The 17,002-nt window shown below is 36.6% G+C and overlaps 2 protein-coding genes and 1 pseudogene across 3 annotated transcripts in view; 1 reads left to right on the top strand and 2 right to left on the bottom strand.

The window, feature by feature from the left end:
- The window catches only part of Syn (synapsin), a gene marked incomplete at its 5' end in the record, with an annotated part of 45,408 nt that extends 36,087 nt beyond the window's left edge, over positions 1-9,321 (top strand). Inside the window, one exon of the mRNA XM_067352438.1 lies at positions 49-9,321. Within this exon, the coding sequence (XP_067208539.1) occupies positions 49-230 (182 nt within the window). The remainder of the gene's footprint in view (positions 1-48) is intronic.
- Positions 9,322-10,226: 905 nt separating this feature from the next.
- LOC105668697 (insulin-like growth factor-binding protein complex acid labile subunit) lies at positions 10,227-12,132 on the bottom strand. 2 transcript variants are annotated; one of them, XR_010888971.1, is made up of 2 exons: positions 10,785-12,132; positions 10,227-10,365 (listed from the first exon to the last, which is right to left on the bottom strand). XR_010888971.1 is itself a non-coding variant. In XM_012361182.2 (1 exon), the coding sequence occupies exon 1, from the start codon at positions 11,941-11,943 to the stop codon at positions 10,858-10,860; it is 1,086 nt and encodes a 361-aa protein (XP_012216605.1). In that variant the 5' UTR covers positions 11,944-12,131; the 3' UTR covers positions 10,766-10,857. The 2 variants fall into 2 exon arrangements, 1 of the variants encoding a protein (XP_012216605.1); XM_012361182.2 differs by lacking the exon at positions 10,227-10,365 and having other exon boundaries at positions 10,766-12,131.
- A 1,866-nt stretch (positions 12,133-13,998) lies between these two features.
- On the bottom strand, positions 13,999-15,560 carry LOC105668649 (glucose dehydrogenase [FAD, quinone]-like; annotated as a pseudogene).
- Between the last annotated feature and the right edge of the window lie 1,442 nt (positions 15,561-17,002).

Below are 17,002 nucleotides of genomic sequence, written 5' to 3'. Positions count from 1 at the left end.
CAAAGCAGATCTAATTAATTCAATAATTTCCGTTCTTAATTCTTATAGCTTCTCAATCAAGCACAGTGAGCAGCGCGCCGTCCGTCGGTCGACGTACTGAAGACATACCGCCGACGTCCAGGGTGCCGTTCCACCGGCAAGGCAGCCAATCGCAGGCCACGGGCGAGGACACCGAGGACACGATGAAGAATCTGCGAAAGACCTTCGCCGGGATCTTTGGCGACATGTAGACCATAAGATAGGGCCGACGCAGCGAGAGCGTGGACATCGAGCGCTCTCGCGGTGAGGTATCTAACGATAAGTCGGCACCAAAAACACGAACTCATGATATTCTACGGAGATCCTTGAGCATGTTCCAGGATTGAACAGCTCGTCTTACTAGATGAGCCGATCGTGCGGAAGTTGACGCGCGAAGAGCATATAAATATCTATATATTTGCAGATTGTCGTAGGAAACTCGCGAAACTGCATGCCGCACGCGAGGTGCGCTGAACCTATCTGAATTTGATCGAAAATTATCCGAGATTGAAAGCTTTCGCGCTCGATCGGGTCGAACAAAGCACGTGATAGCATTTAGCAACGATTACTGTGTACTTTAGGGAGAAGCTGAAACACGAGGATTTCCGCGTTCAACGACTTAATAAGCTAACGCGATGTATGGTAGCTAAGTAGGTCCTGTATATTGAGAGAGATTCATGGTCGAATGCGTATGTGTGTGTGTGTGTGTGTGTGTGTGTGTGTGCGTACGTTCGAGAAGTAAAGTAGATTCTATGTATAATCCGAGGTAATCAATCCGTGTTAATCGACGAATTAAATGAAAAGTTAGGCAAGCTCAGTGGAGAACGGCAGTTTCTTTAATATCAGCTTTGATGTTGAATTGCTACTGCGACACCCAGTGAAATATTTGCGTCACATAAACCATAAAAAACGTGCTTTCTCACCGTTAAAAGTAAAGAGTCGCTCTGTAGGCCCCTGGCATCTCCTCAACCGGTTTTACTTCGAGCACCCACTTTTAGGCTTAACGTTTGGATCGTCGTGTGTCATATTGTCATTTAAGGGAAAATGCATTGCGAGATGGAAATTAAGGCAGGCAAATGGGCGTCTCTTTGGGCGATCTCGCAGTGTTTGTAAAAAATATATATGTACGCCTACCGTCATTCGAGGTAATCGAAGACGACAAAAAAAGAGGAGATTCGGGCATTATTCTGAACATTTGGCTAACCGAGACTGCAAGCGGTCGTTTGGTTTCATCGGGAACTACAAGTCGGGAAGGACAAAGTGTGTAGTTGTCTCTACTTTTAAACGCACAAGTAGTATTTAAGGTAATCAGGGATGAGCGAATTGTTTTACAATACCACGGACAAGATTTTCGTATCTTCGAAAATCTGAATCCGCGAGTTCTTTGCCGATAATTCCGTTGCGCGATTAGTTCGTCGAAATATCCGCTCGCCGGATATGTCGGCAGAATCAATTCGCGCGGCACGCTAATAAATTTCTCACGGGGATATCTCGCGTGCAGAATCCTCATTAAAGATAAAAATTTGTCGCGCATCCCGAAAGTAGCGACATTTCTTTTCCTAAATTTTTCGCACATCGCGGGTCGTCGTTGAAACCACGCAGGGGCGACCGCGTGGTCGGTGGAAAATTCATGAAAATCTAGTCGCTGGATTTTAGCGTTAAGGAACGAGAGATCGCGTAAGCGACGGATCTTGGCGCGAGAAACGGAAGGATCGATCGAAAAATGATTCTCACGGACGTGGGCGTTGATTACTCCGGCATGCGATCGTGCAATGCGGAACAGAATGATCCCGACACATAGATCTGCAAATATATACATATACGCGTACGTATGTGCGAACAGGAACTGAATGTAGCATCGGCGAAGTATATCGGATAAACGTAGTGAAAACTACGCGGAGCACAGCACGTAGAAAGGCAATTTTCATCGAATGAACGGATTTAACTTGTTATAAAAGTAACAAGGAGAGGTCGGGAAATATAATCGACTGTGGTTTCAGCTCTGAAAAAAAAGGAAGGATCAACGTTGCAATAAGCGTTGAAAATACACACTCTGTTGACGCAAGCACTTGCTGAAAAAAATAATAATGTGATAAAAATTTATCTTTGAAAATCTACATCAATTAATATGTAATTAATTGATAGAAATAAAGAGGAAGACGTAAATTTAAGCGACAAAGAGAGCGCGAGTTTCTTTGAAAGTACAATCTTGTTTAGAATTCCCTGTGTAATGGAAATCTTACATTATACGGTTTCGTCGTGTCTTTTCCGCGGTTTCCCAATCGCGTAAGTAATAAATAATTAACGATTTGATTTTCATGTGCCTTGACACTGAAGTGTCCTTCGTATCACGTTGTTCGCGGTATTAAAAGTCGGTGGATAAAGTGCGATGGACAAAAATGATTTTCGAAAGGTATAAGCTACAATGCGTACAATCGCTGCGACGAGAATGAAATAGACGGCGTTTTAAGCAGATATTGGACTTTATACAGCACGTGATCTGTTGTTTATACATTTTATAAATCTCGTTCTCATTGCATTTGTATATTCACTGAGACACACTGTTTCTTCAGTGATTGTCAATCGCGGTGAAGAAGTGTGCGCACCCGTCCAGCTTACATTCAACTTACAACTACGCACCTTCGATATCAAAGAGTATATCAAAGAATACGTTGTATAAGTAAGCGCTTGTATATACCATAATTTCCGCGGAGATAATTGCAATCCTGACGGTTTTTCAATTCTGCAATAACGTGATGGTAGATTGTCTTCCATGCGTTACGAACTGAATATCTTCTAAGTGAGACAGACGCCTTAGCATCTATATAAGTTCGACAAAAATGCTGATATGCAGTATCAATGTCTACAAGCGCTCGCTACGATCTCGCTCATTGTGTGCTATCGGCGTCTTTAGCACTCGTAAGATATAAAATATTGAACAAAAACGATTATTTTGTGTGCAACGATAAGACAGGTTTCTTTTAAACGCGAAAACGATCTGTGTAACGCACAAAAAAGTGTTCCGTACACAACGTACATCTTGCTTTTGAGTGTCTTACACATCAAAGGATTGAAATACAACCTTTTGAATAGTTTGTTATGTCGGTATACTTCTGCAAAAAACATAATCGTATTCTTGAAAGTACTTAAATGTAAATTATATGTTAGAGCTCTCTTCTTCACCAATTCTTTCATAGTGGAAACATTAATTTAGCACGTTTCACGAAGTTTTGAAGAGAAAAATTTATGCAATTAAGGGTTAAACAGGAACACAAAGACTGCACAAAAGTTTGAACGGCTTGACGCACACGAGACGGGTCTCCAATTCCGTTTTCAGAGCTGACGCCACAGTGCGAAGAAGAGCAATCAAACAATCATAATCACATCACCGCGTGAAGGTCAATCGATCAGCGCTAGAACGCGTATAGACGCGATTACAGGTGAAGAATATCTCAGGGGTGCGAAGTCTAGGCACTAGATACAAATAGAAACTAGAAGCGGCACGCACGTGGCCACACGTCGCAGCCTAGTCAAATCATCGACGTTGAGTTCAGACGGTAGAGTGGATAGAGGGATTTAGGATTCGCTTGTTCGAAGAAATCCTTGTGACTGTGATCCTTGAGATTGTTTGTAGAAAAGAAAGCTCTGCGCGCGCGTTTCGTTCGATCGATCGCTCTTTGGACCAATTTTTAATATTTTAACGTTTTGTGTTGTTCTATAAACTTTTTCATGTTATTGCAAGTTTTTTCTAAAAATAAAAAATAATCTCTTTCAGTTTTATTAAAATATTTGCATCATTTTTTGTTAAGATTTGTGTACGATTGAGGAAAAAATAGAATTAAGATAAACTTTAACAAAAGTGAAAATATTATTTGATCGTTAGTTTACTGATATTAAGATAAATTCTCTCATTATTTTATTATTTGTAGCGTATTTCAAAGATCTTATTTGATACGTCGCAAATAATAATAAACACGAAGCCGCGAACTTCGTCCATAACTGTCGCAAAGTGATCGTTCGAGCGATTGCGCGTCGACTTCGAAAAATAACGATACAGCGTCGGGCATTTCGTTGCTTGGATCATAACTTAACTGAAGCATTAACTAGTAACACGTTTTAGTTTTAGTTTAGGTGGCCGTGTGATGTCATAAGCAGCAATCAATATTTTCATTTTCGTTTTGAAACGCACCGACTGCACCGTAGTTCGAGAAATAATGCACCAGCAATATCCGTAGATTAGCACAATAACCATGTTGCGTCTTCAATTTCTTAGGATACTTCGGGTCGCTGTGTATACATAAAACAGCGTCCGTGATAAGAAACAAAAGGTCGACAAGTATGATAAATGCCGTTTCCCCTAGCCGCACGTGAAGTCGATCCCAGTAACGTCAAATAATATACATTTATATATGTATGTGTACATATATAGCACACACATCTGCATTTCATATAAAATAGCACTAATGAGAATTCACCGTAATTTCATTTTCGATGATCCCCGGCGCTTTTCAGCCGAGGAATTTGGCATTTATCTTCGCGTTGCGACATCGTTCCTGCAGGAGTGTTATGACGATATCAGAATCTTTTAGATAGTTGAAAATCTTTCGCGTGACCTGCAAGATTCACAGGAATGCAGTTACGAAGAATTCTCTGTGAGTCGATCGACAAACCATTCAGCAGAATGCATCCTTATCAGTGCATCAATCGTAGTTGTAAAAATTAGTGATCTCCATAGTATCGATCGTTGTGCGTATGCTAAGATGCAGTTGAACGACTTGCAGATATTCAGTCACGTTCCCGCCTTACGGAACCGACGTACCGCAAGTCGCTTCAATCCTTCGACGATCCTCCGATTATCGCGAGAGGATCGTGCAATAAGTAATAATTTGCGCGTGTCTCGCGCCTCTAGATTACGTAACGCTCTACGTATATATCACTTCACTTCGTATGTGTGCATTCTTGAGCATTCGTCACTGTACATCGAGGAGAAATCTCTTACGTACATATCATCTTGGTGGTACGACCGCTGAGCTTCAGTGCCTCCTCTTTCCTTTTCTCCTTTTCGTTTGCTTTAAGCCGGCGGTAGTGGCATGGGATCGTTGCGGTTTTATTACTTTCCTTATCATCTTTTTTCTTAACAAACAGCTAGATATACGTTTAAATTTAAAACATTGTCAATTTTATGGATACAAATCGGGTTGTTGAATTTATTCGCATATTACTGAATGCATAAACTTGTAGCAATATAATTAATATTTATGAGAGCAAGCTCATGACATTATACAAGACTCCATGCGACTACTGCAAAGTTTTAATGCAATATATGAATAATAAATAATCGGACTGTGAGATTTCAAAGAGGCGAAAGCCTCGATATTCGAAAGTTGCGTCATGACTTCGCATTTTGTTCAAAGTTATTTCGCGAACGCTAGATACGTTAATGTTCGATCGACGTTAATTGTGGCCGCCCGAAACACCGAAGTCTTCAAAGTTTTGTATTAGTGATTTTGGACACAACGAAAGCGCGAAAAGCGCGGTCTCCAGCCGTTACTTTGATTTCGCGTTCAAGCTGTGGCAGGCCAATAGGATAGAGTACGCATCATCGATTTACCCCCGATTACACGACGATTACACGACGCTCGTCCCTTCAATAATATTATCAAGTATCTCTGTGTAACGAACTTAATGTTAAACTCGGACGGTAACACTCGAGGCAAGAAAAGTAACCTTAATAGCAGTAGGCGTGTGGGCGCGACGAGTATATACGTCGCGGCCCGATACCGTGCGTTACCTCCTTGATTTCAAATGCGTGCTAGCCACATGTACGATATACCCGTTCACATGCACATACCCGTACACAAAAAAATTAACGTATCGTGATGCTATATATATATATAAATAATATTACTGTACGGTATGATGTCGGTGTTATGTAATCCGTTGTCATTGAAGTCAGCCTATTGTACCGAGAAAGATGAAATACGAAGATATTTATCGCGTTAAGATTTCAGGAAGACACAGGTCTAACTAATTTACGTAGATTCGTTAGAGATCCTACAAATTTACATAATCGGTCAGAGCGTTAAATTATATGCAAGAAGATATATATATATATATATATACATATATATATATATAAAAATACGTATACATAATGTAGAACAAATTATTCGTAGATTAGTAGAAATGAAGCGTCGACGAAAGAGCGGCCGTGATCGTCGCGCTTTCTCAAGCGAATGATTCTCACTGAGCGCGGGCGCATTGATCATGCATCCTAAGAGAGAAAGGGAGAATCGTAACGCTTCGATGCCCGCGAACGGACCACCCACATGGGAGAAAGGGTTGAATCCAGGTCCACGATCGACTCGACGGCCGCCACGTGCGCGGAAACCGTCGTGACTTTCGAATCGGCTGACATTCACGCGGCGGTCGAGGTTTCGACGAACCTTGAATCGAGGTTGAATGCCAGCGGTGATGACTTCTGACATCACCACGCGCGAAGTACGTGCGGAAAAAAGAAATGATAAAGTACCAATGGATGATGACAATACAAAAAGGGATGATGCGTTACGGCTCGTGATAATTTCGAATGCGATGGGAGAAAATGCGAGGTATATTAATTCGGAGATATATTCAGTAAATATAGCGGGGTTTTTTTTGGATTTGTAGCAATATTACAGAAATTTAATATGTTTATTAATTATTAATAATTCAGTTTAAGCTCTCTTTAGTAGTAGTGTGCAATTATATGGCAATGTGTTGCATGACATAAATTAATCGTAGAGGACTAAGATCTCTGATTTATATCATGCGTGGGCTTGCGCGCTTAAACTTTACGATATTCATGGAACATATTACTGGAAAATATTGTGCACTGCTATTGAAGATGGCCTAATATAGAGCCCAAATTTTTTATTTGATATTGTTGATGATTAAAATGCATTTAAGTTGTGCACAAATGAACGTGCTTATGGCTTTTAATGGCCTTTTAACTTACTGATTTTTAATTAAAGAGCCTATTATCGTTAAAAAATATTTTTTATATAATCTTTCCAAAGAGAAAAATTTCTTTGGTATAAAATTTATTTATTTTTAAGTGATTTGAAGTAAAAATCAGAAAGATTTGATAAAAAATTGCACAATTGACCTCTCCGATCTCAAGAATAAAATTGATAAAAATATAAATTACGATAAAAGCGCGGTCGAAGGAATCGCGAACGTCCCGGCGGCGCGTGAGTTGACGCGTTTCATTTGAATGAAAAACTCTTAACGGTACTTAAGATCATAAGTATTTTTAGCGATCATTGAGAGGACAACGAATCAATAGAACGAGTCCTGAATGGTAGAGAAACGTGAGCGAACAAAGAAAGGGAAAAAAGGATCGAAAGATCATGTAGAGCAACGTTTAAGTAGTGCGCCGCGTAGATCAGCGTGCGCTAGTTATCACTTAACGTATGATGAAAATCTGTATAAGTACGGCGTAAGTGCGATGAGGGAGGAGGATTAAATCACACACATAAAATGCGAGTTCTATCTGTCATCGTTAATTACTAAGGATTATCTATAGGAATTTGAAGGAGCTCTAAGGAGCTCTTTTCAAGCATATACCAAACCTAAAGAATTTAATTAATTAATAATTCGTAGCCTCTAGTGAAGGGTATGCGAAGAAGTGTAGTACAATATTAACGAGAACGTGTATAAATATATATGCAGAGTATAAATAATATATAAATATATACAAATTTAAAGACAAATATAAATGCAGACACATACAGACCTGTAATTATTGCTATTATATGCAACCGTTAAACCGTTGAATGTACATCGAGATGCTCGTTGCGATCGAACTCGTTACTTGATCAAAGATTGAAAGCGGCCCGAGATTGCTTCTGAATAATTAAATATGTTGTAATATCTTGGGAGGATTTTACGGAAACGTGAAACTGGTTGTGCTGATAAAAATTTAATGTTCCGTTTACTCGAAAATTCCATCTATTTAAGCCACTTTCGTAGACGAAAAGTGCGATCGGCAGCGAGCATCGTGATCGGTGTTTCATTGATCGTCAAGATCTTTTTCGCGATAGTCGACAAAATGAGATGTAGAAGTAGAGAGTAGATCATTTTCGGAGCAAGATATAAAATCGAAACATGCTGTTTTCTTGCCTAACGTGTGCTACTTATATAAAGGCGTATGATCCAAAATATCCGATAAATATCGAAAAATAATCGGATAAGATTGTCGATTTTATCCTTGAATTTTTGCGGCGTTGTATTACTGGCGCAAATTACAGTATTTGCGCCTTTTTAGGTAAGGTAAATATAAAGTCTTTGTATTGGACTTTTATCTAACAAAGATAAAAAGAGTCCAAACAAGTTCTGTCAAGAAAACGATTACTAATTAAGACTTCGATTGTATATCGTGAAATGGTAATCCATCGCGACAAATCTTTTTATTTAGTTTTCATGTCTAATCATCTCTTTGTGATTTGATGATAAACAGGGACGCAAAATTATGAATAATTTTTTGTGTTCTTGAGCTTTCACTGTACGGTTAATAGATATGGTAACGTTTTCGTGGAGCAGTTTGCATGGCGGTAATTAACCGAACAAAGATATCAATAAAACAATAGCAATTAACGCGAACACATAGAGTTTCACACGTCGCAAGAGTCTTCTAAATAATAAAAAAAAATATATATATACATATAAATGTATCAATCATTATTCATCCCACATTACTGTTGCCATAATAGATTATAAAACATTTCCAATGTTTCCTAGTCATTATGGTTGTTACAATTAAGTCTTACTCTTAAATGTGTTAAAACAATAGAACGCGACTATAAATGTCCATTATGTTATATATACATAAATATATATTATATATATGTTATGTTGCCATTGGAGTTACCATTACAAATATATTACCACATTAATGTGAAACATAGCGATTAACGCGAGTATCGAGGTGTTTTAACCGCGAGGTGTTACAAATAATTAATGTGTAATCGTTACGACACTGTGTACGCGCAATGTTTCTTTTCCAATTAACGATTAGGCGATTGCGTATAGATGAATCGCATCAATAATAAAAACAAAAAAAAATACGAAATAATATTAATCGTCAATAATAATTGCGGCAGTGGTAATGCAGCCATGGAATAAATCGAGACCCTGCATATGCGTTAGATACGGGGCGTCATGTACTTCAAAAAAGCCCCGATGTAGAATCTGTTACATCATTATGTTTAATGCGACACGTAAGCTGAACTGTAATAATAAAAACGTATAAGCGTAAAATCACTCGCACGTTGTTATTTCTTCACCCTAGCGTCTTAGCATCGAAATCCTCAACAATCCTAGAGCGGTATCCTTATTAACGCCATACTTCTATATGAAATCTGATAAGTAAGTTCGCAAACACAGTTATAACACAATTTTTAAGAATAACCAGTAATCTGGTATTAATGCGGAGAAATTATTGTAATAATATGTCTTTATATTTTAGCAAACAGTTGATACGATAGACAAAGTATTAGAGCAAAGGGCAAATGCGAAATTTTCAGTAAAGTTTTAATATTTAATAAAAATGGATATAAGATCTGTAAAATAACACATGGAGTTTATAAAGATAAGAAAAGAAAGTTATTTTGACGACGTTGAAGACGATAGTTATAAAAGTAATCCTGAAAAAAAAAAGATCCAAGAAAATGTTATTGAGCGTAAAAAAAACTAAGCTTTATGTATTGCATCATAAAAAGATTACTTTGAAGGTAAAAATAAACGATATACAGCTGATCGTCAGTAATACATATAAAAGGAGAAATAAGAAATAGGTTTGAGAATTTTACTGTCAGACCTCTCGTAAGGTAAAAAACCATTTTAACGCGTTAGATGATTAAATCTACACTTGGAGATAAATTTTAACTTTTATCACCGTCTTCAATCTTTATTCCGAAATACATCTAAAAAGTGATTACAGATGTAAATTAATAATTTCTATAAAAATCAAAATATTGTATAAAGTGTTGATTTGTATCTGAAGTATCGGAAAATATTGATACTTCAATTGCACATTAAACATCCTATTATTATAATCATATTAAAAGCAGATTAAACGAGTTATAAAATGCGATAAAATTTAAAACAACGACTTGTCAAGTTCTGTGTTGAGAGAACAATTTCTGTACATTCCCGCGCGGCCGTGCTCAGTACTAAAAGAATTGTTTCGGGGATAATAAATCGTCGGCACTGTATGAATTGTCGGTGCGTACCAGCCATAATCCATGGAAGTTTTCGTGTAGCAGGGATGAGGGGGATTGTCCTGACCGTAACCTTTAAAAATGCCTGCGAAAATTAATAATAACCAATAAAAACGTGTCGCAATAATGCAGAATTTTCTATGACATTTCCACATAACTTTACATCAAAATATATTTTTTTTCTTCAGGATTACGATTGTGTATTTTGTGCGTGTGTGTTTATATATATTTCATTATTAATAAAATTTTTAAAAATTAATATTTTTTTTTCTTTCCGACAATTTATATGCAACTGAATATCATCTATTTTTTACAACTAATTCCTTTCGATTTTTTTTTAGAACTTTTTTCCCCAAAAAACTCAATTTGCCGTAAGTTTTTAGCAGTTAGCTAAACAAAATTTAATTAAAAATTAGGTAATAAAAGTTTTTATTACAATCTATTATAATGGAAACTTAATGTTAGTTGCAGCTGTCAATAATAAATTATTTAAGATAATATTACATTTATTATTCGTCCAAATTTACTGCATTTTTTTACAATATAGTCAGATTCTCCACAAACTCTTTTCTCAAGTCTATGAATCAATCTCCGTACACTCATATGGTATCTGATACGCAACACTACTGCATTGATATTGACCGTGTATTTTGCCGAAGTCGTGCACTAACGAGCCGCGTATCTTGAAGCCAGGATCGACAGTCACGTTTCTCATACTCGCGAACGCTGCCATGTTCACGTAACGGAAATCGTTGTTGTTGAGAAACAGAAATAGTAAATTGTCCAGACCCTGAAAGACGTCGGGCTTCAGCGTCGTTAACCGATTGCCGTTCAGCCAGAGCGAATTCAGCGACTTCATGTGCCGAAAAATACCGGCGGGAATCGCCGTCAGTTGATTTCCGCCCAAGTCGAGCTCGTTTATCTCACTGAGGCCGCGGAACACGTCGGCATGCAGATGCGAGAGCTTGTTACGCGACAGATAGAGAAGGTCTATGTGCGACAGTCCGTTGAACGCGCCGATCGGTATCTCCGGTATGTCGTTCGAGTCCAGGACCAGCGTCTCCAGCTGCCTGAGTCCCTTGAACATGTTTTTCCTCAACGTGAGCCGATTGTGGGTGACGTACAGTTCATGCAACTCGGAGAGACCCTTCCACACGCCGGGACGGAAAGTCGAGATGTCGTTGTGATCCAGCAGTAGCGTCTCCAGATCGTTCAGCCTCGCAAACGCGCCCTGCTCTATACTGACGATCGTGTTGTTCCTCAGGTCCAAGAAAGTGAGTTGATCAAGAATGGCGAAGTAATCGCGGTTGATGCTCGACAGCCGATTGTCACGGACGTAGAGAGCGGACGAGTTGCTGACCTCGGCGAAGGCGTTCCTGGCGATGTCAGCGATCCCGAGGTTCTCCAGGTGTAGCTCGATGTCCTCGATCGTCTGCACGGCGTCGACATCCTCGAACGCGACGCCGTGTAGCACGCCGCCGTTCTCCAGACAGACGTACAGGTGGTTGTAGACCTGACAGTCGGCCTCCTCCGTGAAAACATCCGCGACGTTGCCCGATAAGAGAAGATAAATGAGAAGAAGGAAGCACATGGTGTGCTCGGGGGCTGGATGTGCACTGACCTCGTGCGCGTTGAGAGTTTCTTCGCGTACATGGCGCGGCATGACGTTTGTGAGATATCGTGCGAGTGAGATATCGGCAATATTCTTGTATGCATGCTCTATATGCACGACGTATCTTGTGTTATCTCGAACTTAATTAATTTATAAACTATCCGCGCTTGTCACGCTCTTTTGATAACTCTTTTTTGAAACATATTAGTAATTATGTATAAATTCCATTAAAAGTAGATTAATCGACAGCTGCAACTAAGCCAGAGAAATTTAATTAAACGATTTCTCAATATTAAATATTAGTTAAATTTAATTAACATTCATAGCATTAATTTAGATAAATAAGTATTTGTTATATTGGCTGTAATATCAATATTTTTTGTTATTAAAATTATTGGTAGATGAATATTTTGTATTTAAAAATTTTCACGTTTTCACGTAATATCATATTTCTTAAAATTATCTTCTAAATGTAATTGAATGATGAAAATAATAATAATAATAAAATAATATTTTATTACTATTATTGATAACGGTTTAATATAATTATTATATATTATAATAATTATATTGAATGATGAAAATAATAATAATAATAAAATAATGATATTTTATTACTATTATTGATAACGGTTTAATATAATTATTATATATTATAATAATTCGCAAAATTTATATCACATAACATAAAGATTTAATAAAAGAAAATGGATGTCAATAAAAATTTTCTGATATTAATAATTTAATGTTTTCTAGAAATTACATCTTTCGCGGTACAATGGCCGATATATCTGTATACCGGAAAAAGATAAGAATTGTCGATGACAAATAACAAAACCGTATCAGGATTTCAGACGTTGCAATGTACAACGATAAAGAATTCAGGCGCCATTCGGTTCATACATATCTAACTTTGTGTACGATTCGAAACGGGTTACTTGTGAAGAATTCATTGGTATATGCATAAAAATGCTTGGGTGGCAGATAAGATTCAATGGGTGCAGTGATCGGCTGTGTCAGCTTATTAATAGAAGAACGTTATCGTGCCAGCTACTCGCGCCTTCTAGAGCAGAATCTATAGTGAAACAACGTATTCTCGTGCGAGAGAAATTCTTATACCTGCAATTAATCTTTCCACTAACATGTTCAAAAAAGTAGTCCTGCAATAAGCACTCACTTTTTATGTCATTTGTGCAGCAATAATAATCAACTTGACTTTAATGCATTTATATTACATCACAGAGAAAGTTCAACAATATTATTTTACTGTAATTCAAAATATTTATATTATTTTTCATTCCCTTCATATTAAAAAAATACAGATTATATGATGATACGGATAATACAAAACATTTCAAAAATAAAATAGAATATGTATAAGCGGTGAGCGTGAGAGAAATGCCAGATTTACGAAACAGTTGAAAGAGATTGAAAGAGAAAAATTCAATTAAAAGAGAAAAAAAAAAACAAACTGCGTCATATTACGCAGTTGTATCTACAATTTTATTACGTTCTGTATCCAAGAGAAATGAGATCTACATATATATTTTTATACATGTGCTGAGCGTTTTCGTATTATTTTAAATAATACTTTTTAAGAATTCAATTTTAAATAAAATATTATTTAAAACATTAATATTTATTATTTTTTGAAAACTCACTTGGATATATAAATCTTGATGGAAGATTGGAGGTTCGGTAAATCTCGTCAGTGCGTGGACCAAGCGCGGACGATTTCTCGTTTTGATAATCCTGAAGTTTTGTGTCACTGCAAGAGCACGGCACGTCGACCATCTTTTTATCAGATTAACTTGATATAATATTTAAATTTTGCTAGACAATCTTGTATAATTAATGCTACACGTCTAAACTCACTGCTGAAAGTCAGCCATGACTATTCGGTTACTGTAGAAACAGATATAAGTATATATGTATCGATTAAACAAAAATGTGTGAGAGAGAGAGAAAGAGAAAGTACATAGAGTCCAGTATACTATAATTTATCTATAAAAAAAACTGTCACACATATATTTCATCTATTAAAAAAATTGTTATGATAATAGCACTCAACTTAATCATATTACACAAAACTTTATCAATTTTTATTTGATACATACAAAGTGAACGAAATATCGGTTCAGTTACAGTTTCGATTTGATCAAAACAAACGGTTATGGAACGGTTATCGGTTCCGATTCCGGTTGGATCTGAGCCCCTGATCTTCCTTGATAATATCACTAGCTTTTTCACCAATCATAATGATCGGCGCGTTTGTATTTCCGCTGACGATGGTTGGCATTATGGAAACGTCAACGACTCTGAGTCCCTTCACTCCGTAAACTCTCAATCGCGAGTCCATGAAATCGCTTCGCGGCTCCATCTTGCAGGTGCCCGATGGATGATGCATGGTGAAAGTGAAATGCCGCAAGGCGCACTCTCAATATTCGTACTTATCAAATTGATATGTGTGGCTTCCGGGCATACGAATTGTATGAGGCTTTGAACCGAATCGTTGAAACGCGCTGGTATTGGATACCCGCCAACCTTATTGCCTCCACAAGGACATCTATGTCTTCTTTATGCGTAAAATAATTGGGATTAATTTCCGGATAAACAACAGAAGATTTTTGCTCTTCAATCTGATCCATCCTGTACTCTTCGGCCGCAGCAGAGGTGGCAGAGTAGACCAAGTGTTCACGCCATGCAAAGGTTTGTACATAGTGTTGTATACTCGGTCCGAGGATTTTTTTTTATTTGATCGCCATCGGAGTTGATAGAGATAGGTCATAGGTCCTTGCCCTTTCACGATATACTTGAGTATCATCGATAACCTCTGAAGTCGATCCCTCAGCAGAGTGACTGGTTTGTTCAGAAAAGTTAGACCGCCAAAACTCACGTAATCCTGAAGATTACTTCCAACTTCTTGTAAATTGGATATCACTGGTACGCCAAACTGAGTTAAATGCTTGCTAGGACCAATGTTGGACAACATAAGCAATTGAGACGAATTAATCACTCCGGCAGACAAGATGATATCTCTTTTACATCTTACAATCTGCTGCCTGCCGTTTCGAAAGAATTCTACTCCCGTTGCTCTCTTCTCGGCCTTAAAGAGCACTATCAGAACTTGAGCATTCATTGCTATGTGCAAATTTGGTTTATTTTTTACTGGTCGTAAAAAAGCCTTTGCCGTCGAGCATCGACTGCCACGTCGAATGTTGCTTGCGTTAACATAAAACCGGTTTGATTAAAACCATTTAAGTCGCGATTCTCGTAGCTTATTTCTTGTCCAGCTTGCAAAAAAAGCGGTCGCTAGAGGAGTTTTGTATGGCGACTCTTGCACTGTCAAGTATCCCCCGGTATTGTGATAAGATGTTGTAGCTAAATGCGGATTACGATTACCTTCGGACTTGAGAAAATATGAGAGCACCTCCTCATAACTCCAACCAGTGTTACTTAATCGAGCCCAGTTGTCGTAATCGTGTCTAAAAAAAAGAAAAAAAGAATAGAAAGAAAAAAAAACCATTAAATTATCCAGATTTAATCAAATATAAACTTACTCAATACAATGAGATATTATGATTTGAACGATGAAAACCAAGTGTATACTTACCGATTACCACGTATGTAAATCATGCTATTGAGAACAGTGATTCCTCCTAAATTTATTTGCGCCACTAAATATCAGAATCTAAATGTATGTTATTATTTGTATTATTTTTAATAAGGAATGACTGTATTGTTTGTAGCCAAATTCCGTGAATAGACATTTTTGGCATGTGCACTGTAGCCTCTTTATATGAACAATAAATTTTATGAAAAGTTTAAAATAAATGTCAAAATTTATATGGAATGATATATTTAGATTGTAACAAATAGTTAAAATTGAATTACATTCTAATAAAGCGCAAATGTATTAATTTTTTTTATTATAACTTTTTGGCTCTTTTTTCAAAAGATCAGATATCATGCACATGCATACCAAAAATTCATTAAAGCTTATATTTCAACTTTATTCAGTTAATATTTCAACCAAATCACAATTAATTTTTTAACGATTTATTCGCGCAATGAAACTAATATAGTGTATAATATTTTACTTGTCTATTACGTCATAAATAAAATAAACGATATTTGCGCGTTGCGCGTGAATTTTGCACACAATCATGTCTTTTGATAAAATATAAAATTTCTGTGTGAGTTTTATATTTATAAATACAAAGGAGAGTCAAAAAGTAACTTTAATACAATCGCTTTTCATTGTTATATTAAGGTTTACTTTTTTAACTCTCCCTCATATTTAATAATAATTGTGTGTTCTACTATGATTTAGTCGGTTAATATTTAGCTCGGCCACTGGAATATTTACTTTATTAGCTGAATTTTGAAAATTATATGTTTTGTTTAATTTGTAGTACATATAATTAGTTAGCGAGTTGCATTATTGTCATATCATGATAAATTACTACAATATAATACAATAATCATCATTACTATTACTCATACATGTTGTATCTAATAAATTATAGCTAGATATATATTATCTATATATGATGCATGTCAGCGCCATTATATAATCAGTAGTTTTTAATGATATACAAACATGAGCGCACATGCGAATAACATTACATATTCATACCTAATGTGATATTTAATTGTAGTTGCTTATAATTTATTATCGGCATAAATATAAAAGAGACAAAATATTCATCTACTTCACATATTTAAAAAAATAATTATATTCCACGTTTTTGCAACAATTTAAGTAATTCTATTTTGTATTCTTATTATAAAATTTAATATTTTTATCTGTTGTATAATATAATTATAAAATATCACGATTAAGGCTTGTTTAGCAATATCTTTGTAAATTAATATAAAATCAGCTGTAAATACAAAAATAATATAATATAAAGATAAATTTATGTAAAAATTGTTACACATTGTGTAACAAATCCTTTCTTTACATTGTGGGAAGCAATTTTCTCACTTGCTGCAAAGTTTCGAGTACGGAAATGGAAATTTATGCATGTACAGGCATAGATACGGGCCCCCTCTAACAGTTGTCAGATTAGGGTCAACAGACTTACCAAGTGAATGATTATAACGC

The sequence above is a fragment of the Linepithema humile genome, chromosome 3 (assembly GCF_040581485.1).
Source record: "Linepithema humile isolate Giens D197 chromosome 3, Lhum_UNIL_v1.0, whole genome shotgun sequence".
Lineage (NCBI taxonomy): Eukaryota > Metazoa > Arthropoda > Insecta > Hymenoptera > Formicidae > Linepithema > Linepithema humile.
This window is presented reverse-complemented; position numbering and strand designations above follow the sequence as displayed.